The sequence below is a fragment of the Macaca fascicularis genome, chromosome 2 (assembly GCF_037993035.2).
Source record: "Macaca fascicularis isolate 582-1 chromosome 2, T2T-MFA8v1.1".
Classification (NCBI taxonomy): Eukaryota; Metazoa; Chordata; class Mammalia; order Primates; family Cercopithecidae; genus Macaca; species Macaca fascicularis.
In genome coordinates this window covers 157,744,593-157,770,726 of record NC_088376.1, presented here as the reverse complement: position 1 = coordinate 157,770,726, position 26,134 = coordinate 157,744,593, and the positions used below count along the sequence as shown (strand labels likewise).

General features: G+C 40.0%; 1 protein-coding gene across 6 annotated transcripts in view; it reads right to left on the bottom strand.

Moving 5' to 3' along the window:
• The window catches only part of SNX4 (sorting nexin 4), a 79,669-nt gene that overhangs the window by 37,514 nt on the left and 16,021 nt on the right, over positions 1–26,134 (bottom strand). For 3 of the 6 annotated variants that reach the window (XM_065539115.2, XM_005547921.5, XM_015446323.4), the window contains 4 exons: positions 18,965–19,100; positions 18,433–18,582; positions 17,623–17,670; positions 9,988–10,043 (listed from right to left, as the gene is read on the bottom strand). In XM_065539115.2, coding sequence (XP_065395187.1) covers positions 9,988–10,043; positions 17,623–17,670; positions 18,433–18,582; positions 18,965–19,100 — 390 coding nt within the window. The remainder of the gene's footprint in view (positions 1–9,987; positions 10,044–17,622; positions 17,671–18,432; positions 18,583–18,964; positions 19,101–26,134) is intronic. The other 3 variants (XM_074033257.1, XM_074033256.1, XM_074033258.1) reach the window with 1 other exon arrangement.

Here is a 26,134-nt window from a genome sequence, read left to right as displayed (position 1 = left end):
CCATTCCCATTCACTGCACAGCCTATGAGAATCTAGCTTCTGCCTCCAGCACTATATAGTAGGGAAATATTCCTGACAAAGTCACCAACTATTTTCATGTTGTAATATTCAATGATCCATTTTAGTTCTCCTCTTACTTGATCCTTTTGGCAATGCAACAGCTGATACCATCCTCCTTCTCAAAGATCTGTTTCCTTGTCAGTGTTATTTTTCTCATGGCTTTCCTTTTATGTCACTCTCTGGTCACTCCTGAAGCTTCTTTTGTAGTACTCACTTCCTTCACCCATCTCTTACATCTCCAACTGTGGTGTGCAAAAAATTCCTGAAATCTTTTTTTTTTGAAATGGAGTTTCACTCTTGTTGTCCCAGCTGGAGTGCAATGGCGTGATCTTGGCTCACCGCAACCTCCACCTCCCGGGTTCAAGCAATTCTCCTGCCTCGGCCTCCTGAGTATCTGGGATTACAGGCATGTGCCACCACACCCAGCTAATTTTGTATTTTTAGTAGTTTTGTATTTTTAGTAATTTTGTATTTTTAGTTTCTCAATGTTGGTCAGGCTGGTCTTGAACTCCCAACTTCAGGTGATCACCTGCCTCGGCCTTCCAAAGTGCTGGGATTACAAGCGTGAGCCACTGCGCCCTGCCAAAATGTTTCTTAAAAACACTACTGATGGTCTCTCAGAGGGATGTGAATACCCCAAGGTCCTCTTGGGACTCAGGAATCTGAATCTGAATTTTATAGCTCATCCACAGGATTCACATCCACAGGATTCACACGCTGGTAGTCCTCAGGTTACACTTTATTTTTTTTTTCTTGTTTTTTTTGTTTTTAAAGGCCCAGCACTGTGTCACCCAGGTTGGAGTGCAGTGGCTTGATCCTAGCTCACTGCAGCCCTTGATCCACCTGCCTCAGCCTCCCAAACAGCTGAGACTACAGATGGGCATCACTATGCCCAGCTGACCTCAGGTGGTTATACTTTGAAAACACCCTTAAAGTGCTGACATTCTTCAAGGTCCAGTCCTAGGTCCTCAGCTATCTTCCAATCAATCTTTCAATCTACACATTCCTATGTGACTTGTCATTCACAAAGCTTCACGATTATGATCTATTGCTAGATTCCAAATTTCTATCATCAGCCCAAATCTCTCCTAACTCCGGATTTAGTACACATTTGTGCTTGCTTACATAGCCAAAGCTCAGCCTATGTTCCACTACTCCACAAAATCTCTTTCCCTTGTGCTCCCCCTTGCACTCTGAAGAATGAAACCTGAGTGCCATCTGTATTTCTTTCTCTCCTTCACCCCATACATTCCACTAATTGCCCAGTCTGTTGATTCTATCTCCTAAACATTGCCCCAATACACTCACTTTTCTCTGGCCTCTCTGCCAATGCCCTAAATTCAGATTAGCATCATCATCTCTCACCAGTCCTCCTGATTGGCCTCTTAGCCCACTCCCACACTCCTCTAATCTACTGTCCATTCTGCTTGGATGATCTTCCAAAATCCAAATCTATACCACCCCCTTGCTTTTAAGCAGCTTTCTACTGCAGAGGTTATCCACTGATCCTGAGACAAAGTCCAAACTCTGTAATGTGGCTTAAACAACTTTTCACAGACCCCAAGTATTCAGTTACTATATAGTAGGTTCATTTAAATAAAGAGGCAGTGGTGAGGTGGAGGACATCAAATCATTAGATAAAATACTTAACTGCTCTTACTCCCTCAAGGCAGTGTTTTTCAGCAAGGAAAATAATTCAGGGATAAAAGAGCTGGCAAGATTGGCTCCCAATTAAGGGGAGTACAAATCTCCCTTTTTATATCCAAGATGGAAGGTGGAAAATGTACACTTGCATTTGTAGGATAAAACTTTGAAGGAATATAAACCTAAAAACTAACAAGGTATTACTCTCTGGGGAGGGGAAACGGATAGAGAGGAACAGGAATGAGACTTTTCACTGTACAACTTTTCCATACTTATCAATCTACATATATATCTGGTTAACCATAAGAATATATTACGTAGGCCGGGCGCGGTGGCTCAAGCCTGTAATCCCAGCACTTTGGGAGGCCGAGACGGGCGGATCACGAGGTCAGGAGATTGAGACCATCCTGGCTAACACGGTGAAACCCTGTCTCTACTAAAAAATACAAAAAACTAGCCGGGTGAGGTGGCGGGCGCCTGTAGTCCCAGCTACTCAGGAGGCTGAGGCAGGAGAATGGCGTGAACCCGGAAGGCGGAGCTTGCAGTGAGCTGAGATCCGGTCACAGCACTCCAGCCTGGGTGACAGAGCGAGACTCCGTCTCAAAAAAAAAAAAAAAAAAAAAAAAGAATATATTATGTACTCCAAAACATTTTTATTTAAATAAAATTAAATTTATAAATAAATATATATTTTATATATATTTACATAAAATCTCAGATAACTATCAGTGGCGTTCTTTATGTAGAGCCAGTTACAACTGAGCTGGTATAATTTTCCCTTAGAAGTTTTATGATTTGGGCCGGGCGCGGTGGCTCAAGCCTGTAATCCCAGCACTCTGGGAGGCCGAGACGGGCGGATCACGAGGTCAGGAGATCAAGACCATCCTGGCTAATACGGTGAAACCCCGTCTCTACTAAAAAAATACAAAAAACTAGCCGGGCGAGGTGGCGGGCGCCTGTAGTCCCAGCTACTCGGGAGGCTGAGGCAGGAGAATGGCGTGAACCCGGGAGGCGGAGCTTGCAGTGAGCTGAGATCTGGCCACTGCACTCCAACCCGGGCGACAGAGCGAGACTCCATCTCAAAAAAAAAAAAAAAAAAAAAAAGAAGTTTTATGATTTGAATTTAAGTTTCAAGAGGCTAATACTTTGCTAAACTCTTTGATCAGATCTTCTAGTGCTGGGTCCCAGGAGCTAGAAATTCTTAAAGATCAGGTCTTCTGGAGCTTCTCCAGAACTGATTAGGTGCCCTAAAAACGTTTCTTTGTCGGCTTCCATACTCGGGATCTGGCATGACTCAAAATTCTTAGCTGTCATATCTGGATATGAGAAATGTATAAGAATATAAACAGTAAGCCCCAGAACACTTAAATTAGGTGAAGCAGAGGTTTCTGGAGTTGAAAGGTCTTAATACCTTTGGTCACAGAACATATAAGGCATACTAAAGTTTCTCTGTTTGATTAACACATTGGTACAATCTCTTGTTCGGGGAGAGGAGTGACAACACAAATCATCCCCAGGTGATAACATCACCAGAAAGTCAGGGCTAAAAGATCCTAAACACCTAGGGGACAGAGACAGATGTGCACCTTTGAAAAAAATCACAATTACTGGGAAATCAGAGGACCTAAAGGTGAAGAGTGAAAAATTCATCAAGTTTTAGATAATAATGTATGCTTAAGAAATAAAGGAGCCGAGCGCAGTGGCTCACGCCTGTAATCCCAGCACTTTGGGAGGCCGAGGTGGGTGGATCATGAGGTCAGGAGATCGAGACCATCCTGGCTAACACGGTGAAACTCCGTCTCAACTAAAAATACAAAAAATTAGCCGGGTGTGGTGGCGGGCGCCTGTAATCCCAGCTACTTGGGAGGCTGAGGCAGGAGAATGGTGTGAACCCGGGGGGTGGAGCTTGCAGTGAGCCTAGATCGTGCCACTGCACTCCAGCCTGGGCGACACAGCAAGACTCTGTCTCAAAAATTTAAAAAAATTAAAAAATAAAAAAAGAAATAAAGGAATTAAGGAATTAATTTTCTGAAAATGAGGGTATAACTTCTTAGCCCAAGTCAAATTCTAGAATGTCTGCATATTAAAATGAGGAATCTTATCATAAATGATTAGGTGTTCTTAGAGAAATATTAAAGACTAAAAATCATATATAACGTCAGAATGTTGCAGTTTCACTGGAAAGCAGGGAGTTTAAAAAGAGGGCAGGGAAGGCTGGGCGCGGTGGCTCAAGCCTGTAATCCCAGCACTTTGGGAGGCCGAGACGGGCGGATCACAAGGTCAGGAGATCGAGACCATCCTGGCTAACATGGTGAAACCCCGTCTCTACTAAAAATACAAAAAAACTAGCCGGGCGAGGTGGCGGGCGCCTGTAGTCCCAGCTACTCGGGAGGCTGAGGCAGGAGAATGGCGTAAACCCGGGAGGCGGAGCTTGCAGTGAGCTGAGATCCGGCCACTGCACTCCAGCCTGGGCGACAGAGCGAGACTCTGTCTCAAAAAAAAAAAAAAAAAAAAAAAAAAGAGGGCAGGGAGTTTAAAAAGAGGACAGTCCGTACTAGGAAGATGGTGACATAAAACTTCCCCCGAAATACTAAGTATATAAAATTCCTGTCTTTGAGGTATGCAAAACTGAACATGTAAATGCAGATTCTGATAAGACTGTAGTTTCAGGCTGTCTATATTCAAATCCAGTATGTCCTATGGCCTGAATTAGCCATATTTTCTATTCTCCTCAAAGTATATCTATTGCCATTATAGGCTTTATGTTTCCCTTTATCTTCCATATTCTGTTTTTTGAGACGGGGTCTAGCTCCGTCACCCAGCCTGGAGTGCAGTGGCACGATCTTGGCTCACTGCAACCTCTGACCCCTGAGTTCAAGTGATTCTCCCATTTCAGCCTCCCAAGTAGCTGGGCCTACAGGCATGTGCCACCAGGCCGGGTTAATTTTTGTACCTTTAGTAAAGACAGGGTTTCACCATCTTGGCCAGGCTGGTCTCAATCTTCTGACCTCAAGTGATCTGCCTACCTTGGCCTCTCGAAGTGCTGGGATTACAGGTGTGAGCTACCATGTCTGGCCTTATTCTCCATATTCTTTAACATACTTTTAGTAAGTAAGCCTGGACAGGTGCCTCTCCTAATCAGATCTCATCCATTTCTCAAGACTCACGTTGAAAAGACCCTCCATCAAGGCTTTTTGAGAATGCTTCTCTCCAATCTCAAAGGCAAAAACATGGCTAGGTGGAGTGGCTCACATATGTAATCCCAGCATTTTGGGAGGCCAAGGTAGGAGGATCACTTGAGACCAGCCTGAGCCGGTGAGACCCTGTCTCTACAAAAAGGAAAAAAAACCAGCCAGGCCGAGTGGATCGCCTGAGGTCAGGAGTAGGAGACCAGCCTGGCCAACATGGTGAAACCCCGTCTCTACTAAAAATAGAAAAATTAGCCAGGTGTGGTGGTGGGTGCCTGTAATCCCAGCTATTTGAGAGGCTGAGGCAGAGAGAATTGCTTGAACCTGGGAGGCAGAGGTTGCAGTGAGCCAAGGTCATGCCACTGCACTCCAGCTTAGCGAGAGAGACTCCATCTCCAAAAAAAACAAAAAAGAAAAAACAAAACAAAACAAAACAAAAAACTAGCTAGGCATGGGGGTGCTTGACTGTAGTCTCAGCTACTTGGGAGGCTGAGGTGGGAGGATCATTTGAGCCTGGGAGGTGGAGGCTACAGTAAGTTGAGATCATGCCACTGCACTCCAGCCTGGATAACAGAGCAAGACTTTGTCTCAAAAACAACAACAAAGGCAAAAACATAGCTTGGGGTATAACTTATCTATTTTACATGGCTTTCTTTTTTTTATTAGACAGAGTCTCACTCTGTCACCCAGGCTGGAGTGCAGTGGCATAATCTCGACTCACTGCAGCCTCCACCTCCCCAGTTCAAGTTATTCTCGTGCCTCAGCCCCGCAAATAGCTGGGATTACAGGCATATGCCACCAAGACTGGCTAATTTTTGTAGTTTTAGAGAGACAGGGTTTCACTATGTTGGTCAGGCTGGTCTTGAACTCCTGGCCTCAAGTGATCCGCCTGCCTTGGCCTCCCAAGTGCTGGGATTAGAGACGTAAGCCACTGCGCCCAGCCTTATTTGGATTTCATATTTGCATATGGCTGTAGTTTTCTCTACCTAGCTATTATACTGAAAGTAAATCAAGCCATACAGATTGTCTTATGCTCCTTTACAACTTGTGCAACTATTACCGAAGATAAAGCCCTGAAAGAAAAGAAACACTAGTCTGAGTGATTGTTAGAAATCATAAATGACAGTCCACTCCCCACCCTCCTCTTCTAGTTTCTACACTTTGGTTCTTGCCTCCCTATCTGTAAGCATTCTTTTTTTTTTTTTTTTTTTTGAGACGGAGTGTTGCTCTGTTGCCCAGGCTGGAGTGCAGTGGCATGATCTCGGCTCACTGCAACCTCCGCCTCTCGGGTTCAAGCAATTCTCCCGCCTCAGCCTTCTGAGTAGCTGGGATTACAGGCCTGCTCCACCACACCCATCTAATTTTTGTATTTTTAGTAGAGATGGGGTTTCACCATGTTGGCCAGGCTGATCTCGAATTCCTGACCTCATGATCCACCCACCTTGGCCTCTCAAAGTGCTGGGATTACAGGCGTGAGCCACCGTGCCTGGCCTCTGTAAGCATTCTTAATACGATGTACCTTGAGCTCCTTGAAGAAAACTCACTATATAGATTTCTCTCTATCCATACTTCCTGCCCCAAACTCAGCATAAGAAAATGATATAACCTGATATTTGGAAGCTCGAGGAATAACCTGAACAAATCATAGCCTCAATTATCTAACTAGTTTTCTTTTAAAAGAAAAAACTATCACTTTATATATGAGTTAACTAAAGTCACATAGATTTTTTCCAACCAAGAAAAACTGGCCACATTAGATGAAACTTCTACTATGCAGTGTAGCACAGTACATGAGTGGTTAGTGTTGCTTATTTCTACAACAGACAGTAGATTGCCAGGCATGGTGGTGGGTGCCTGTAGTCCCAGCTACTCAGGAGGCTGAGGCAGGAGAATGGTGTGAACCTGGGGGTCAGAGCTTGCAGTGAGCCAAGACTGCGCCACTGCACTCCAGCCTTGGCAAGAGAGCGAGACTCCGTCTCCAAAAAAAAAAAAATATGTTACTTATATAATCTGGTCAGTTTACCACCTAGATTTTGACTTAGCAGGTTTAGTTTATTTGCAACAATATAAGATGCTCAATAAATGGAGACAGACCTTGGGCACACCTCTTTTAAGAAACATATACAAGCTGGGCACAGTGGCATCCACCTGTAGTTTCAGCTATTCGAGAGGCTGAGGCGGGGGGCATTGCTGAGCCCAGCAATTCCAGACCGGCCTGAACAACATAGTGAGACCGCATCTCAAAAAAAATATATACATGTCATTTTGGGAGGCCAAGGCAGGTGGATCATGAGGTCAGGAGACCGAGACCATCCTGTCTAACACAGTGAAACCCTGTCTCTACTAAAAATACAAAAAATTAGCCGGGCATGGTGGCAGGCGCCTGTAATCCCAGCTCCTCGGGAGGCTGAGGCAGGAGAATGGTGTGAACCTGGGAGGCAGAGCTTGTAGTGAGCTAAGATCGCGCCACTGCACTCCAGCCTGGGGACAGAGCGAGACTCTGTCTCAAAAAACAAACAAACAAACAAACAAAAAATACATATATGTGTGTGTATATATATGTATATACATGTGTGTGTACATATCTATGTACACACACACAATCCAATATGCAAAAGAAAGCATTTACAGGGTACCTAAGGCCACATAAAAGCAGAAGACTCCAGGCCCTCCCACTCACTGCTCTTAACAGTCTAGTTTGGGGAAAGATAAACATGAATGAAGCAAGTACTAGAAGAATCATTTTGGTAATCCCTCTAAAACAATCTTTCTGGTTTTCTGAATTTTAGGAAATAACAAAACTATTTTAGTAATATATTTTAATAAGAATATAAAAATAATCTATTGGAACAGCTAGATCTATAAAAGAGATTCTACATATTAAGAATCTGATATAACAATGACCAATATACACAGTTATCCAGAATTTAAGACAAACAAATCTTATTACTAATTATACAGCAATTATACACTTTAACAAGAACATAAGGGCAAAAGAACTGCCTTGGTGACATTATTGGTCATATTAAACTTAAAATTATGCACACAATATGGATCGTAAATAAAATTCAGCAGTTCAGAAAACCTGGCTGGGTCAGAAAAGGGAGGAAAAACATTCAATTGACAGAATATTTTCCATTCAACCAAAAAATACTAATTGACAAAATATTAGTATTAATCAAAAATATTATCAAAATATCAATCAAAAATGATTCTCTAATGGATGTACAGCCACCAAAGTCATACATTTAGCTTACTAAGTTTTCCAGAGCTTTTTTTCAGAGTGACTTATAATTTTAGTTCTTAATCTAGAGAACATCTCTTATATACCATGCATGTTAGTATAATACTTATTAAAAACCTCAATGGAACCATAGATGCAAATTAAGTGAAAGAAGCCAATCTCAATGTTTACATACTGTATATGATGTGACATTCTAAAAAAAAAAAAAAGAAAACTATGGCGATAATAAAAAGATCAGTGGTTGCCAGGAGTTGAGGAAGGAGATGAACAGGTGCAGCAGAGAGGATTTTTAGGACAGTAATAGTATTCTGTATAAAATGATAATGGTGGGTACATGTTATTACCCATTTGTCCAAACTCAAAAACTGCCCGACACCAAGCGTGAACCCTGACGTAAATGATGGTCTTTGCTGATAACGCTGTTTCAATGTAGGTTCACCAACCGCAACAAACACAGCTCTCTGGTGTGGGATGCTGATAGTTAGGGAGGCTCTGACAGGTCAGTGGGGAGGGGTGTGGAAGAGAAGGTATATGGGAATTCTCTGTATACTCTGCTCAATGTTGCTAACTCTACTAAACCTATAACTGCTCTAAAAAATAGTCTATTAAAAAAAAAAAAAAGAAAGAAAAAGGCCAGGCATGGTAGCTCACACCTGTAATCCCAGAACTTTGGAAGGCCAAGGTGGGTGGATCGCCTGAGGTCAGGAGTTTGAGACCAGCCTGCCTAACACATGGCAAAACTCCATCTCTACTAAAATACAAATATTAGCTGAGCGTTGTGGGGGGTGCCTATAATCCTAGCCACTCGGGAGGCTGAGGCAGGATAATTGTTTGAACCTGGGAGGCCGAGGTTGCAGTGAGCAGGGATCACACCACTACACTCCAGCCTGGGCGACAGAGCAAGACTCTGTCTCAAAAAATAAAAAAAATTAAAACTAAAATTTAAAAAATCAAGTTACCATCACAACCTCCTAATTACCAAAATTTAAAAATATTCATTTAGATTTTATATTAAAAATTTATATGAAAAATCAGCGGCATTTTGTTAATATGTTATGGTTTATAAAGTCAGGCATAATAGGTCATCAAAACATGCAGACCTCGCCTTTGTCTGGTAAGAATTTACACAATGTAGAAATTAGTGCGGAAGGATTCCCTAGAGAAATTCTAACAGACTTCATAAATTTGGTCCTGCAAAACAAAAAAGCCTCATCTGCCTAAGCACATATCCAGCTAAAAAACTCTAACTGAACCAAATTGCCAAGTAAAGGTCCATAGAGTTTGAATTATCCACCACATTTAAAGATTAAGCAAAACCAAAATCTTAAATACATAGGTCTCACCCCATGTTAAGTAATTTCTGAATACACTGGTTTCTTTTAATATGGGAATGCTCTCACAAACACTAGCTGATATTAATAAAATCAAGTATTTGTCATACACCTTTGTGAAATTTTCTTGGTATACAAACTAGATGGTTCATTATTAAGTATATGTAAAAAGTATATAATTTTCTTATCTTGAGCCATGCATATTCAACAAGCAAAATCATATAAGGAAAACTATAAAATTAAAATTACTTTTCTCATTTTTCTGATATCTGCAACAACACTTAATAAACCCTTCTAGAAAAAAGCAATGGTTTAATTTTATAAAACTTCAGTCACAATCATACCCCCAATCAAGTTATCAAATTTCAAATTCAGTTTTAAACTTGAAAAGGATTTCACTAAATGTGAATATGTAAAATATTTAGCAAATAAAGTGCATACATTCAGAAATGAAAAATTAAATAGACTGATAGGCACCATTCAAAACAACATTGTAACTGTTATTAAAACAAAACCTTACTTGTCTGGGTTTTTCACTCTGAATGTTGCATTAAGCGCTTTTAACCTGGAGTCTGCCTGGAAAAAATAATTTGTTCACTTAATACAATTACATTTCAGGGTATAAAATTCAAACAATTTTACTTTCCCTTTAGAATTAAGATGCTCAAGTACAGTTTTCTTCATATCAATTGTTGTAAACACATTAAACATGCCTAAAAAAAAGCTTAGTAATTATTTTTGAAAACACTACAAAAACATACTATAAAATAGACTGAATACAAGGCATTCAATGGTACCAAAGTAAAACAACTGTACACACCAACCAATACACGAACAGGCATATAGCAATGCATTATTAGAATTCGGAAGAGGTCATGTGAAAACAGTAGTTTTTCTCTAAGCCAAGAAAAGCAATGATCTGTATATATAAACTAAATGAAACTACTGCTTTAATGGCCGGGCACAGTGACTCATGCCTGTAATCCCAGCACTTTGGGAGGCCGAGACAGGAGGATCACTTGAGGTTAGGAGGTTGAGACCAGCCTGGCCAATAAGGATAAACCTCGACTCTACTAAAAATACAAAAAAATTAGCTGGGTGTGGTGGCACGTGCCTGTAATCCCAGCTACTTGGGAGGCTGAGGCAGGAGAGTCACTTCAACCTGGGAGGCAGAGGTTGCAGTGAGCTGAGACCATGCCACTGCACTCCAGCCTGGGCGACAGAGAGACTCCATTTCAAAACAGAAACTACTGCTTTAGAGTCTGCATCTACTGAGGGTAGTTCTCAGATGGAATCCAAAGCAAATGTACATTGGTTTTTCTCATTTTCACAATCTATATTTTAGAAGAAAGAATATAGAAATACATGTACTGCCGGGCGCGGTGGCTCAAGCCTGTAATCCCAGCACTTTGGGAGGCCGAGGCGGGCGGATCACAAGGTCAGGAGATCGAGACCACAGTGAAACCCCGTCTCTACTAAAAATACAAAAAATTAGCCGGGCGCGGTGGCGGGCGCCTGTAGTCCCAGCTACTCAGGAGGCTGAGGCAGGAGAATGGCGGGAACCCAGGAGGCGGAGCTTGCAGTGAGCCGAGATCGCGCCACTGCACTCCAGCCTGGGCGACAGCGTGAGACTCCGTCTCAAAAAAAAAAAAAAAAAAAAAAAAAAGAAATACATGTACTAAGTAACACTCTACTAAATAAAATGAGCTAGATGACAGCTATTACTTTCTAGCTAGCAGAAAATGTTGTCAGACAACACAACTTTTTAACTATTTTATTCACTTATTTCTAGATAATTACTCTCAAAGAAGAAACAGAGAGATAAATACTAAATAATAATTTCACTGCATAAAATGTTTACTTAACACATCCAAATCCTGTCCTGTCCTAAATTCTCATTAAAAAAAAAAAAAAAAGACAACCAAACAACTTTTCTAACCAAGGTACAAGAACTATTAGGGTTCATAAAAGGTAGCTCAATCAGGAATCAATTTCAAAATGTGGTCTGGTTTTTAAAATCCCACCTTGAAATTTTCACACTATTACAACTTCCAACCCATAATTACAAATACTGTTAATGAATAAACAAACAAAACAAAAATATTACTAAGGCTTCCCAAATTACCTGGTTAAGAAAATAAAAACAAATATAACAAATACACTACTCACAAGTTCAGTCTCCTAGAACTTCAGACCAAAAGAGATTTAAAGAGCTATCTAAACAATACCTAAAGTAGTTTATTTTGATTTTAGGGAATTCTCTTATGGAATTCTCCTATTTCTAAAATCAGTATTTCACAAATTCTGGACCTTTCTTACATCTCAAGGAAAAATGAGCTAATATATGTCAAAGTCCTTATAAATAAAAACATCTATGAATTTAAGGCATATATTAAAAATAACTAAAAACCAAAGGATCTTGTGTTTATGACTTCAATCACATGCAAAATGTGATTCTTTAAATGAAGATGAAACTACATAAAACACTAAGGAAAAAGATATTCATTTGTATCTTTTCTTGAATCTCTTGCTTTTTAACATCAGCAATTTATTTTTTACTTTTAAAGTCACCAATTTACCAATTTAAAAGCCATTTATAAATGTAAAAGATCACCATTCTAACTTTTGATTACCAAATGTTTTGTCAGATCAGGTCCATCTCCACATCCAACTCAATCTGCTCATTTCACAAGATTACACGAAAAGGGGAAAGCTGCCTAAAATGTATTTGCCTAATACCAAACCAGAAACTTCTCCCAAAAGCTGGATCTCTGAAAAACTACCCGGACTGTTCCAAATCTGATAGGTTATCGCCCACCTAATCAGATTCCCCATTCAACACCTAAAGATGCCCCTTAATTCCTTATTGTTTCCTATGATCCTATTTTACTCCCTCTAGAACAGCATTATCTGAAATCATATTGTTCACTTGATTCTTGGCTGTCCATTAAGAATATAAGAGCCATAGGCCAGGCGCAGTGGCTCATGCCTGTAATCCCAGCACTTTGGGAGGCTGAGGCAGGCGGATCACGAGGTCAGGAGTTTGAAACCAGCGTGGCCAATATGGCGAAACCCTGTCTCTACTAAAAATACAAAAAATTAGCCCGGCATGGTGGCGCATGCCTGTAATCCCAGCGACTCAGGAGGTTGAGGCAGGAGAATCCCTTGAACCCTCGAGGCAGAGTTTGCAGTGAGCCGAGATCGCACCATGGCACTCCAGCCTGGGCGACAGAGCAAGACTTCATCTCAAAAAGAAAAAAAAGAATAAAAGAGCCATAAAAAGACCCAGTGTGAAGGTGGCCCCTGGACTGTACAAAGGCTGCTGTGGCAACACTTTTACCTGCTTTATCTTCCCCAACACATTACCTAGTAAGGCACACCCTGCCTGGGCCTCCCTCTCAAGGAGCATACCTCTTCCTTGGCCTCTGGTGACTCCACTGCAGGTTTCTTATCATCACTAATGTCTCAGCTCAAATGTAAGCTTTTTAAAGGAGGCTGACCATGTGGCCTGGTTTGCCCAGGACAGTCCTGATTTATGAATGTCGTCCTAGCCTTTTTTTTTTTTTTTTTTTTTTTGAGACAGAATCTTGCTCTGTCACCCAGGTTGGAGTGCAACGTGTTGTCCTCATCTTAAACGTCCCCATTTCCTCTCCAAAGGGTTCCCACTTGGATAATAAACTTTATGGTCACCCATCTTAGGGTAACCCTTAAAAATAATCCCTGCTGTCATATTTCCCAACAAGGATGATGCTTTATTTCCTTTATACTACTTACCACTATTTTAAAGTATCTTATCTTTTATTTAAATGCTAACTTAATGTCTCTGACGACTAAAATATAAGCTCCACAATAACACAGAGTTTATGAACATTTCCAGCTCATTCACTACTGTATCCATAACACTTAGAAGAGTACCTCGCGCTGTAGGGACCAGCATTTGGAATCTCCACATTGGATCTCTCAGAGTTCCCGTGCAATAACGAGATTAACAGAGATCCTAACTAAGGGCCCAGACCTTGGCTCTGGTAGTTCTTGCTCCAAGGAAGAGGCAGGGTCCTGGGTTCTTATGAATCAACCTAAATTCATTTAAGGATTGGGTATTTAGAAGAATACTTTCATGTTAACTGAGTTAAAATGTTACTTTTATATTAAATCAACTAGTTTATATGTTCATTACTCTAGGGATAAACCCTTTGCTCTTCTTTCATTGAATTAAGTAAAATGAGTATTTATATTTTGTGTAGGTATTTATTCTTAAATAGAAACAGAGTCTCACTATGTTGCCCAGTCTGGTTTCAAACTCCTGGGCTCAAGTGATTCTCCTGCCTCAGTTTCTCAAGTAGCTAGGACTATAGGAACATGCCACCAAGCCCAGATTGAGTATTTATACAACTATTCCACCCCCCAAAAAAGAAGAAATGCCAAAAACCAGTAATGATGAAAAAATTGGTTGCTCCTGCTTACGATAAATAGAACACAGATAAAAAGAAACTAAATTTTGGCCGGGTGCGGTGGCTCACGCCTATAATCCCAGCACTTTGGGAGGCCGAGGCAGGCAGATCATGAGGTCAGGAGATTGAGATTATCCTGGCTAACACGACGAAACCCTGTCTCTACTAAAAATACAAAAAAATTAGCCAGGCGTGGTGGTGGGTGCCTGTAGTCCCAGCTACTCTGGAGGCTGAGGCAGAAGAATGGCTTGAACCAGGGAGGTGGAGCTTGCAGTGAGCCGAGATCGCGCCACTGCATTCCAGCCTGGGAGAGAGAGCGAAACTCCATCTCAAAAAAAAAAGAAACTCAATTTTAGATTATCTTGCTGGGTGTAATAATCACTCTCAAACATTTGAAGAAAATATTAATCTAGTAGGCCAAAACTACAGATAAAATAAGTCTGAGAAAAGGAAAATTAAAGTAAGATAACATTTCAATTTGAGGATAACAATCCAAGAGCCAAGGACAAATATTCTTATAAGATATGAATACTTGGTCTCATTCAGAATGACCTCATTTTCACAGAAATAAAGCTTTCAACACTTCCTTTACCAACAATCTCTGCAAATATTAATTACATAATTAATAAGCAAGAGAGGTAATATGGGATGGTAATTAAGGAGGGCTTTGAGTTAGTCTAGACTTGGATTCAGCCTCTATCACTTATAATTATGTGACCTGGGCTAAGTCACGTTCTAGAGTTTCTCATCTAAAAAATGAGAATATTGACTCACCTCAAAGGTACTGAGGCAATATTCAGCAAAATAAACATAGTATAATTATAGCATAGTGCCTAGCAAATAGTAAGAATATATGATGGTAATACTTAGATAAGAAACTGCTTTAGATTCTAAAAAAAGTTTTCTTCTTTTTTACCATTCTTGAAAATCTTTCTAAAATTATCTTCCTAAAAATAGTTTTCTTCATCACCTTATAGCAATAGTTGTCAAATTTTAGGCTAACGGGATTAAGGACGTCTGGGATGAATTCAGTATTTTGAACAAACAATCCCATCAATTGAGTTACATGCAGTCCACTGACCACACACTGAATTAAGAGTACACAAGCAAAATTCTACTGTTTCTTGAGGCCTCCAGTTAACCATTACAAACAACAAATACTGAATCCATCTATGATATCCTTAGGGATTACAGGTGGGTAGGGATTTTGCCTCATGCCAAATGTACCCATTCTGTGACGTGTGACTCACACACCACTGCTACCTCTTTTCTGCTATCAGGCTCAGCTGTCAATTGTCATATTGTCACAATGTGCCTGTCTTCACTCACTTTTTAATCTTCTGCTAAAATATGTTGTAACCTAAAAAATAGCCAAGTTTGTCTGAATACCTATAATAAAATTAACGGGTCTGCTCCGGGAAGACCAAAGTATAGTAGTAAAGTATAGCAGGAAGCCATGTTACATCCCCTTGAACATCTCAGATGTCAGTTTTGCTTAAATCCCAGCTTTCAACTGTGATCAGGTTAGCTGTAACTGCCAAATATATGACCTCCAGATAAGTGGAATGTGACACACTCAATCTCTCTCTCTCTCTCTATATATATACACATACAGACACACACACATACATATGTATGTTACGTACATATGATTGTGGACATTTGTATGATTTACACATGTATATGAGGCTATGCAAAAAGGTCCCATTTCCCAGACGGAAGGAAGGACTTAAAACAAGACATACATTCACAACAAAATAAGGAATACAGAGAGACACATGGGTTTCTGAATTCTCTCCATCAATTTTGTTTCTGGCTCACTTCATTAGAAGTCTGATGTTTTGAATTATTAATTCTGTATAGTAATATTACCTTTCAAATACTTTTTAAAAGTACAATACATAAGGCTCCCCCACAATGAAACATTCTATCTAAATACTTAAGTAGCACCTACACATAAGATTCAAGGCACTTGGTAAATAGCAATTTTATAATGATGGGGAACTCAAGAGTTTTCTCAGAATCACTAAAGTTATGGCCAAAAACTGGATTCAAGGACAAAAACTTGTAACTATTAACTACAGTAAAGACTTAATGACTAGACTTTTTAAAATTTTTGTTATATAAAGAGAATTCACTAAAATGATTGTATTTTAATCTTTTCCTTGTTAGCTTTTAACATATCTTGAACTATTTTTCAGAAAACTCTATCTAAACATAAATCAGTTTTTTAACTTCCAAGTTATTTCAAATCCAACCCTAAACTAAAATTCTACCATCCCCTCTGAGTGTTATTAAGTGATGAATTACAGCCAAGAAAATTCTAATTGTTTCAGTACATCTGTCAACTAAATATTTATAGCTGGGCACAGTAAAACTAGCACTTTGGGAGGCTGAGGTGAGAGAATCAATTGAGCTCAGGAGTTCGAAACTAGCCTAGGCAACATAGTGAGACCTCATCTCTACAAAGAAAAAAGTTAAAATTAGCCAGGTATGGTGGCACACACCTGTAGTCTCAGCTACTTGGGAGGCTGAGGCAGGCAGATGGCTTGAGTCCAGGAGTTCAAGGATGCAGTGAGCCATGATCACACCACTGCACTCCAGCCTGGGTGACAGAGCAAGACTCTGTCTCAAAATCATAAAAATCTCAAAATATTTATAAATTAGAATCAGTTTATGACAGAACTGGTTTATCATATTTTCTTTGCAGAAAAAAAATTTCCTCTTTCTAGTTTGTTTTGTGCCAAATTTCAAATACCTATCTGCCAATGCATGGGAAGTGTTACTGTATGGGACACTTTTTGTATGGGACATTTTTTGTAAAAAAATTTTCTTCTTATCTAGACATATTATATTAAACTTTTGGTACTGTATTTTCATGTGAGTCATTTAACGATTTATATTATGTTATATATCAATTTATATTCTGTTAGTCTACTTACCAATTCAGTTTACACCAGAGATGAAAACTTTTAAAAGTTTGTAATAACCTTTGTTGTATTTATTTTAGGAAAGAAATAAAGAGCAGCAGAGAATTCGGGTGTCCAGCTCACCACCACCATGCTCCTGGATTTTCAGATCACCATCTCATTCCCAAACACTAATTCTAATGACTAAATTTAAAAAGCTGTTACAAAAACTAAATAATCCTGTACCACTAACAGATAAAACTAACTTAGAACTATTTCAAAATGACTCCTTTGTCCCCATTTAAAACTGGCCACCATGTCTCAACAGACAGAAGAAGCATGACCAAGGGCTTATCTTTTAGACTGCTAAGGTTGGACTCTTTCATATCTGATAGAGCGAGCAATTGTCGGGGGCAGGGATATGAGTGGAAACAGGACAGAAGAAAAAAAAAGAGGCAAGGTATAATGCTAGTACACTGGGGGAAATCTACAACTTGTATTTAAATTACTGCTTCATTACTACAAACACTAACTAAAAAAAAACAAAATAAATCACTGTTTCACAATGTTCTTTCCCTGTAGAATAAATTTGCCCATTATAGTCTCATTAGTAACTAAAATTACACAAATTGAAAGTGAACTGTAGTGTCTCTTTGAAAACCTTACCAATGACACTTATTGTAAAGACGATTTCCAACATTCGTTTACACAGTAAATACCAAGTTCACAATTAGTGCATGGCACCATGCTGGGAACTGTAAAGGAACATGGCAAATTTCACAGAAACATTCTTACCTTCAGCTGAAACCCAGTTTCATTCACAGTCTCCTTCCAGTTACCTTCCTAAAAATTGAAGTTAATTTTAGAAATCATTACTGCAAAGCAAATATTCCAAATTAAATAAATTAAATTCCTATCATTCTGTTCTTACTTCAGCAGGGATTGGAGAGAGAGGTTTAAAAAAATTTCTTTTCACTTCAAAATTAAACATTCAATCCGGCTGGGGGCGGTGGCTCAAGCCTGTAATCCCAGCACTTAGGGAGGCTGAGACGGGCGGATCACGAGGTCAGGAGACTGAGACCATCCTGGCTAACACGGTGAAACCCCGTCTCTACTAAAAATACAAAAAAAGTAGCCGGGCGAGGTGGCGGGCGCCTGTAGTCCCAGCGACTCCGGAGGCTGAGGCAGGAGAATGGCGTGAACCTGGGAGGCGGAGCTTGCAGTGAGCCAAGTTTGCGCCACTGCACTCCAGCCGGGGCGACACAGCGAGACTCCATCTCAAAACAAAACAAAACAAAACAATTCAATCCAACTTCTAAAAGATTACCAAATGGTGCACCCAAGATTTTATAGATCTGAGCTTCAAAATACTGAAGACAAATTTTACTATTATTTAAATGATACCAAAAATACCATCATCAGTATCTTTAAATAGAAAAATGTTAGCCAAAAGAATAACATAATCCATTAATTGGAAATTCATAACAAAAAAATAAATTGCATATAAATTAACAAAAAGATCCTTAAAATAAGTATTCTACAATTTTTTTTTAAGAAACCCAAATTAAATGAATATTTTACTAAGACTAAATAAAAGAAAAATACCTGTGTTAAAAACAGATAGAAGATTTTGTCTCTACAAAGGATGGGATGTGAAGCAATCCTCAAGAGAAAGTTTTCTAAACCAATCCGTCGCCTCTCCACAAAATCTGGATCCATGTTGTCAGCAGAGAGTTTATGCCAAACAAATTCTGCCTAGGTAAACAAAACAATCATTAAGAATAGTCTCGGCCGGGCGCGGTGGCTCACGCCTGTAATCCCAGCACTTTGGGAGGCCGAGGCGGGCGGATCACAAGGTCAGGAGATTGAGACCACGGTGAAACCCCGTCTCTACTAAAAATACAAAAAATTAGCCGGGCGCGGTGGCGGGCGCCTGTAGTCCCAGGTACTCAGGAGGCTGAGGCAGGAGAATGGCGTAAACCCAGGAGGCGGAGCTTGCAGTGAGCCGAGATCGCGCCACTGCACTCCAGCCTGGGCGACAGAGCGAGACTCCGTCTCAAAAAACAAAACAAAACAAAAAAAAAAAGAATAGTCTCAATGTGGAAGACTTCTAAACTACTGCCATTTCACTTCTTACCCGTTTTTCTGGCAGAGGTGGCACAACAATATGTGGATAGTAAACTAAAAGGTAGTTTCTCAACAACTCAAATTCACTATATCGCCGCCACAGTGAGTCTGTTAGGACACTCTGACCATCGGTGTGTTCAACTGACCTGAAAAGGAACAGAACGACACTGAAGTTATTTTTTAAAAACAAAAATACATACATATAAACACAATCACCTTTAAAATTATAACTACAGAATGATTATGAATCAAGCAGTAAGTAAAGAACTTTTCATACATTTTCTTTTTCTTTTCTTTTTTTTTTTCTTTTCAAGACAGGGTCTCACTGTGGCCCAGGCTGGAGCACAGGGGTACAATCACGGCTCACTGCAACCTTGACCTCCTGGGCTCAGGCACTCCTTCCACCTCAGCCTGCTGAGTAGCTGGGACCACAGGCACATGTCACCACATTGGCTAATACTTAAATTTTTTGTAAAAATGGGATCCAGCTATGTTGCTCAGGCTGGTGTCAAACTCCTGGGCTTACGCCATCTTCCTGCATTGGCCTCATGTATTTTCATATTTAATCCTTATGACAACCCTGTGAGGCAGAGATTTATTATCCTCATTTTACAGATGAGGACACAACTGCACAGTATATGCTCTGCCTATGATCACAAAGGTCTGTGGATAAAGAACTCAGATCTATCTGATTTCAAAGCTCTTACTCCTAACCACTTTCTTTCTGTTACAGAAAGCCTGTTTAAACATAAGAGAAACAGTTTTATTAGGAATACTCTAAAAGCCTTAATGTATAAATAATTGATTTTTTTTTTTTTTTTTGAGACGGAGTTTTGCTCTGTCACCCAGGCTGGAGTGCAGTGGCCGGATCTCAGCTCACTGCAAGCTCCGCCTCCCGGGTTCACGCCATTCTCCTGCCTCAGCCTCCCAAGTAGCTGGGACTACAGGCGCCCGCCACCTCGCCCGGCTAGTTTTTTGTATTTTTTAGTAGAGACGGTGTTTCACCGTGTTAGCCAGGATGGTCTCGATCTCCTGACCTTGTGATCCGCCCGTCTCGGCCTCCCAAAGTGCTGGGATTACAGGCTTGAGCCACCGCGCCCGGCCAATAATTTATTTTTTAACATGATAAAATCTAGTTTAGCTAGTGCTTCATTAAATAAAAAGCATTTTTAACTTCATTTCTGCCACAATGAGAGAATAACATTCACAACAAAGACCAAGACACCACAAAAACTTCAATTTAGGTTATTAATGAATCAGATTAATCCAAGTACCAAGAAACAGCCACAGGAACAAAATATTAATTAGCTCTGAAAGAGTGGCAAAGAGGGGTCATAAAAATTCATCTCTAGCCTTTTAATTATAAAGGGCTGGTAGGCAATGCCATGTCTTATACACATAAAAGTTCAACTTACTTTTGGGGGAAAGTTAAGGTAAAATCATATAAAGGATATTTTAAATATTTTGACTACTTAGGATTTCTTGCCAGCATAAGTAAGTCCAATTAGAAAGCATCAGTCTTCTAAACATTATCAGGACCTTGCTATTTTTCTAATTTTTCTAATTAGCTTGACAATAACCTGTTTGCCTTCCACGAAATGCACAATGTGTATTTTGTACATTAGGACACAAAGTCATAGAAGTTAAATCAGTCTCTGAATAAAGTCTAGAGAAAGTATTTACATCATGCCATGTTCAACACAATAGATGCTCATTTTTATTATTTTTTAAGTTTGCTACTAAATTTGTTTATTGCATGTTAATAAAAATGAACCAAAATATGAAATGCAAAATGCACAAATGGCTCCCATGGCAAAAATACAGTATTAAATCATAATTCATTTTAAAGAGTATACCTAGACATTAGCTATAACTGATACTATCCCAATTACAATTCCCAACTTCAGCTGAAAAAATACTTGGGTTAATCTCAAGTTTCAAATTATTCAGAATCACTACCAACAAAACCCATAACTTGTAAATAAGTGGATAAATAAAGCCTATAAGTAGTACACCTACAGGGCTGATAGAAGGTCTGTGTAAGCGTTTAAAAAAAAAAACAAAAAAAACACAAAAAAACGTGGCTGGATGCGGTGGCTCACGGCTGTAATCCCAGCACTTTGGGAGGTCGAGGTAGGTGGATCACCTGAGGTCAGGAATTCGAGACCAGCCTGGCCAACATGGTGAAACCCCATCTCTACTAAAAATACAAAAAATTAGCTGGGCGTGGTGGCAGGCGCCCGTAATCCCAGCCACTCAGGAGGCTGAGACAGGAGAATCGCTTGAACGTGGGAGGCAGAGGTTGCACTGAGCTGAGATTGCGCCAACGCACTCCAGCCTGGGCAACAAGAGCGAAACTCCATCTCAAAAAACAAACACCAAAAAAAAAAAAAAAAAAAACAAAAAGGCAGGGTCCAGTAGTTTCATTAGAAACTGACTAAAAGCACAGAGAAGACTTTCATTAGACCCCAAAACCACCCCATTTATCTAATCGCTCAACAACTATTTAATAGCACCTAATTGGTTTTCCTTGTAATATTTAACCCTCACAATGAAAATATGATCATTAAGCACATTTTACAAATTAGAAGAATAACATACTGCCTTCCAAGCCATCCAGGAATTACTATCTATTCTAAAAGAGACTTATACTTATTTTAGAATAGTTCATATTCAATGAAAAGGAACACATACAAAAAAGTCTTGGGGAATTAAAAACCAGTGACTTTAGTCTTATTCAATCTTAGCCCACTAAACTATAACACTATAGAATAGGCACATACCAAAAACATCCTTTTTAATTTTAAACTTAAGAATTTACTTTGGAAGCTAGAGTTAACACTAATTTCTGAAGTATTTTTTAGGTGGCTAACTTAAAAAAAAAAAAAAAACAGAAACAAAACCTCTCGATAACTGGACTATAGACAATTGCTAAAAGGGCTTTCTACTTGTATTCAAAAGGTAGGTAGGTAAGCTACATGACAGAAGTTGAATTTCTAGTTAATATGAAGGGTCAATAATATCCATATTGTCCACAACTGTCTGCAAAACACTGAATTACAAAAACAGTGCTACATAATTAAATTAAGAAATTTGATGACTGTGGTTGATGATGAAGGTCAGTTAACCTTAGGGATATTATAAAACAATCTATTCAAAATCAGTATTTCTCGAATCCTATGTCTATATGATGTGGAATAGGGAAGAACGTCTTAAAACAGAAAAAACACAAATCATAAAGAGAAAAGACAGATAAACCTATCTTAAAATGGAAAGGCTCTGTAGTTTAAAAGACACCAATAAAAAATCATGGTCCAGCTGGGCACATTGGCTCACACCTGTAATTCCAGCACTTTGGGAGGAGGCCGAGGCAGGTGGATCACTTGAGGTCAGGAGTTCAAGACCAGCCTGGCCAGCATGGCAAAACCCCATCTCTACTAAAAATACAAAAATTAGCTGGGTGTGGTGGTACAAGTCTGTAATCTCAGCTACTCGGGAAGCTGAGGTGGGAGAATCGCTTGAGCCCGGGAGGAGGAGGTTGCGGTGAGTCAAGATCACATCACTGCATTCCAGCCTGGGCGACAGAGCGAGACTCCACCTCAGGGAAAAAAAAAAAAAAAAAAAAAAAAAAGGTCCATGGCTCATCTGTACTGAAAGCTCCTGGACCTTTAAATAAGAAATGTAAAATCCTGCACCCCACCCCAAACCATGAAGTTGTTTAACAAATTTTTCAAGTAATTCCAACATGTTTTTAAGTATAAAAGCCATGTTTTAAAATAAATTTGTATTGAAATACAGTTGTGAAAGTTGACTCAATAATCCTTTTGTGCACCACACATTTATTGATGGTCTACTTAAATATGTATTCACAGTCTAGCTATTACTGATGTATGGTCACTTCTAACTCCCAGGTTCAAATTAGAACTGGGCTACAGAAGAAAACAATGATCCTTTATTTATTTCAAAGCCAAGCATAAACATTATTCAGTTATTCCAGATTACCCAAATCAAGGTTCTCTCCCAGCAGTAAAAGTAATGAATACCTATTTCATTGCCCAAGTGGGTGAAAAAATAGGCATATACCAAATATATCCTTTTTCATTGTAAACTTAAAATTTACTTAGAAGGCTACAGCTAACACTATTTTCTAAAGTATTATTATTAAAGTGGCTAATTTAACTTAAAAAACAAAAAAACAGAAACAAAAGTCCTCTCACGGGGCCATGATCTTTAAAATATAACCTTACAAATCTCTGCAATACATAAACATATATATGTCATGAAATGACCTAATTATGAAAAGAACCACATTACCTCTCTCTTTTCCTAAACTTACTACTGCATAAAAATTTTCTTGGCTGGGCGCGGTGGCTCACGCCTGTAATCCCAGCACTTTGGGAGGCCAAGGCAGGCAGATCACAAGGTCAGGAGATCAAGACCATCCTGGCTAACACAGTGAAACCCCATCTCTACTAAAAATACAAAAAAAATTAGCCGGGCATGGTGACAGGCGCCTGTAGTCCCAGCTACTCGGGAGGCTGAGGCAGGAGAATGGTGTGAACCCAGGAGGCCAAGCTTGCAATGAGCTGAGATGTGCCACTGCACTCCAGCCTGGGCAACAGAGCGAGACTCCGTCTAAAAAAAGAAAAGAATTTTTTTTTTCCGAGAAGATTCTTTTCTTTTTCTTTCTTTCTAGTGGAAGAAGGAAAACTAAATTTTCAGAATTGTCTGTAGACAACGTTCACCAAGATTTAAACTTTTATTTTGGGTAGAAACACAGACCTGGAAGAAGCCTTGAAAAGTCACAGGGTTCAGCATTAAGGCAAGCTCACAGGTAAATCCTATGAAAATGGTAAGTTAAACATTTTTTTCTTAAAAAAGTATTAACATTGGCCGGGTGCGATGGCTCATGCCTGTAATCCCAGCACTTTGGGAGGCCAAGGTGGGTGGATCACGAGGTCAGAAATTCGAGACCAGTCTGGCCAACATGGTGAAACCCCATCTCTACTAAAAATACACGGTGGCGGGTGCCTGTAATACCAGCTACTTGGGAGGCTAAGGCAGGTGAATCGCTTGAACCCAGGAGGCGGAGTTTGCAGTGAGCCAAGATCGCACCACTGCACTCTAGCCTGGGTGACAGAGTGAGACTCCATCTCAAAAAAAAAAAAAAAGAAAGTAGGCAGGGCACGGTGGCTCAAGCCTGTAATCCCAGCACTTTGGGAGGTTGAGATGGGTGGATCACGAGGTCAGGAGATCGAGACCATCCTGGCTAACATGGTGAAACCCCGTCTCTACTAAAAATACACAAAGATGAGCCAGGCGTGGTAGCGGTCGCCTGTAGTCCCAGCTACTCAGGAGGCTGAGGCAGGAGAACAGCATGAACCCGGGAGGCAGAGCTTGCAGTGAGCCGAGATCACGCCACTGCACTCCAGCCTGGGCAACAGAGCAAGACTCCATCTCAAAAAAAAGTATTAACATTAAAGCATCATTATAACACTTAACTTCATTTGGTAGTCTTTTTTTTTTTTTTTTTGAGACAGTCTCTCACTTTGTCACCCAGGCTCGAGTGCAGTGGCACAATCTCAGCTTACTGTAATCTCTACCTCCCAGGTTCAAGTGATTCTCCTGCCTCAGACTCCCGAGTAGCTGGGACCACCACACCTGGCTAATTTTCATATTTTTAGTAGAGACGGGGTTTCGCCATGTTGGCCAGGGTGGTCTCAAACTCCTGACCTCAGGTGATCTGCTTGCCTTGGCCTCCCAAAGTGCGGAGATTACTGGCATGAGCCACCATGCCCAGCTAGGTTTAGTAGTCTATTATTTTACTGGCTATCAACAATTCTCTCATATCTATTTGTTTTAATTGAAAGCACTTCTGCTCAATCTCTGAAGACAGAAAAGAAACAGTGCATTATTCTTTATATAAACTGTTTATAACTGGCAACAACAAATTGAGTCTTCCCTTGCCTTTTTTTAGACGAAACAACTCTAATTCCTTTAGCTTTTCCCTTAGCAGGTAAGAGACAATTTTTCTGGTGAGTTTTTATTTCCTACTCCATAATTTACTTTGTCTTTTCTATTTCTACTCACCAAGTTCTTTTTCCTTGTTTTTTAAAGGTGTCTACTTCCCATTATTCTTAAATTTACTCCAAGTTCTAAAGTGCCAATCTAAGTGTTTCTGTTTGTTAATTTTTGTAACTCTCAACTGTCTTAAGAGGACTCAGACCTTATTTTCTACTCCTAGAATTCTTTGTTAACCATTTCCACTTGCCCAAGTTCACTTCATACATGCCTGAGAACCTGGTATCCTTTTACAAAAAAGCACAGGGATTCTGAGACCAAGGAATCCTCCAAAGCATGTATCAAGTAACATTCCAGATTCCAAAAGTATTCCACTAACCTTCCCTCTCCCCACAAAACAGATTCATTAAAATATAGCTATCTACCAAGAGTATCAGAGCAAAAGATACAGCTGTTTACCCATTAAAAAGGTTAAGGACACAGGGCTGGATGCAGTGGTTCACACCAGTAATCCCAGCATTTTGGGAGGCTGACGCAGGAGTATCGCTTGAGCTCAGGAGTTTGAGACCAGACTGAGCCACATGCCTATGAAAAATTTAAAAACTGCCAGACACAGTGGCTCATGCCTGTAATCCTAACACTTTGGGAGGCCAAGGTGGGTGGATCATTTGAGGTCAGGAGTTTGAGACCAGCCTGGCCAACATGGTGAAATCCTGTCTCTACTAAAAATACAAAAAAAAATCAGCTGGGCATGGTAGCACATGCCTGTAATCCCAGCTACTTGGGAGGCTAAGGCAGGAGAATCACTTGAACCCAGGAGACAGAGATTAAAGTGAGCCAAGATCGTGCCACTGTATTCTAGCCTTGGCAACAGAGTGAGACTCCATCTCAAAAAAAAAAAAAAAAAATTAAAAATTAGCCAGCCATGGTTGCTTACACCTGTATGACAGCTACTCAGGAAACTGAGGTGAGAGAATCACTTGACCCTAGGAGTTTGAGGCTGCAGTGAGCCATGACTGCACCACTGTACTCCAGTCCAGGCAACAGAATGAGACTCTGTCTCAAAAAAAAGTAAAGAAACAAAATCAATCCCGAAAAAAAAAAAAAAAACTTTAAAAAATTCTGTTATACAACAGAGTCTGCATCAATAGCTACCAGA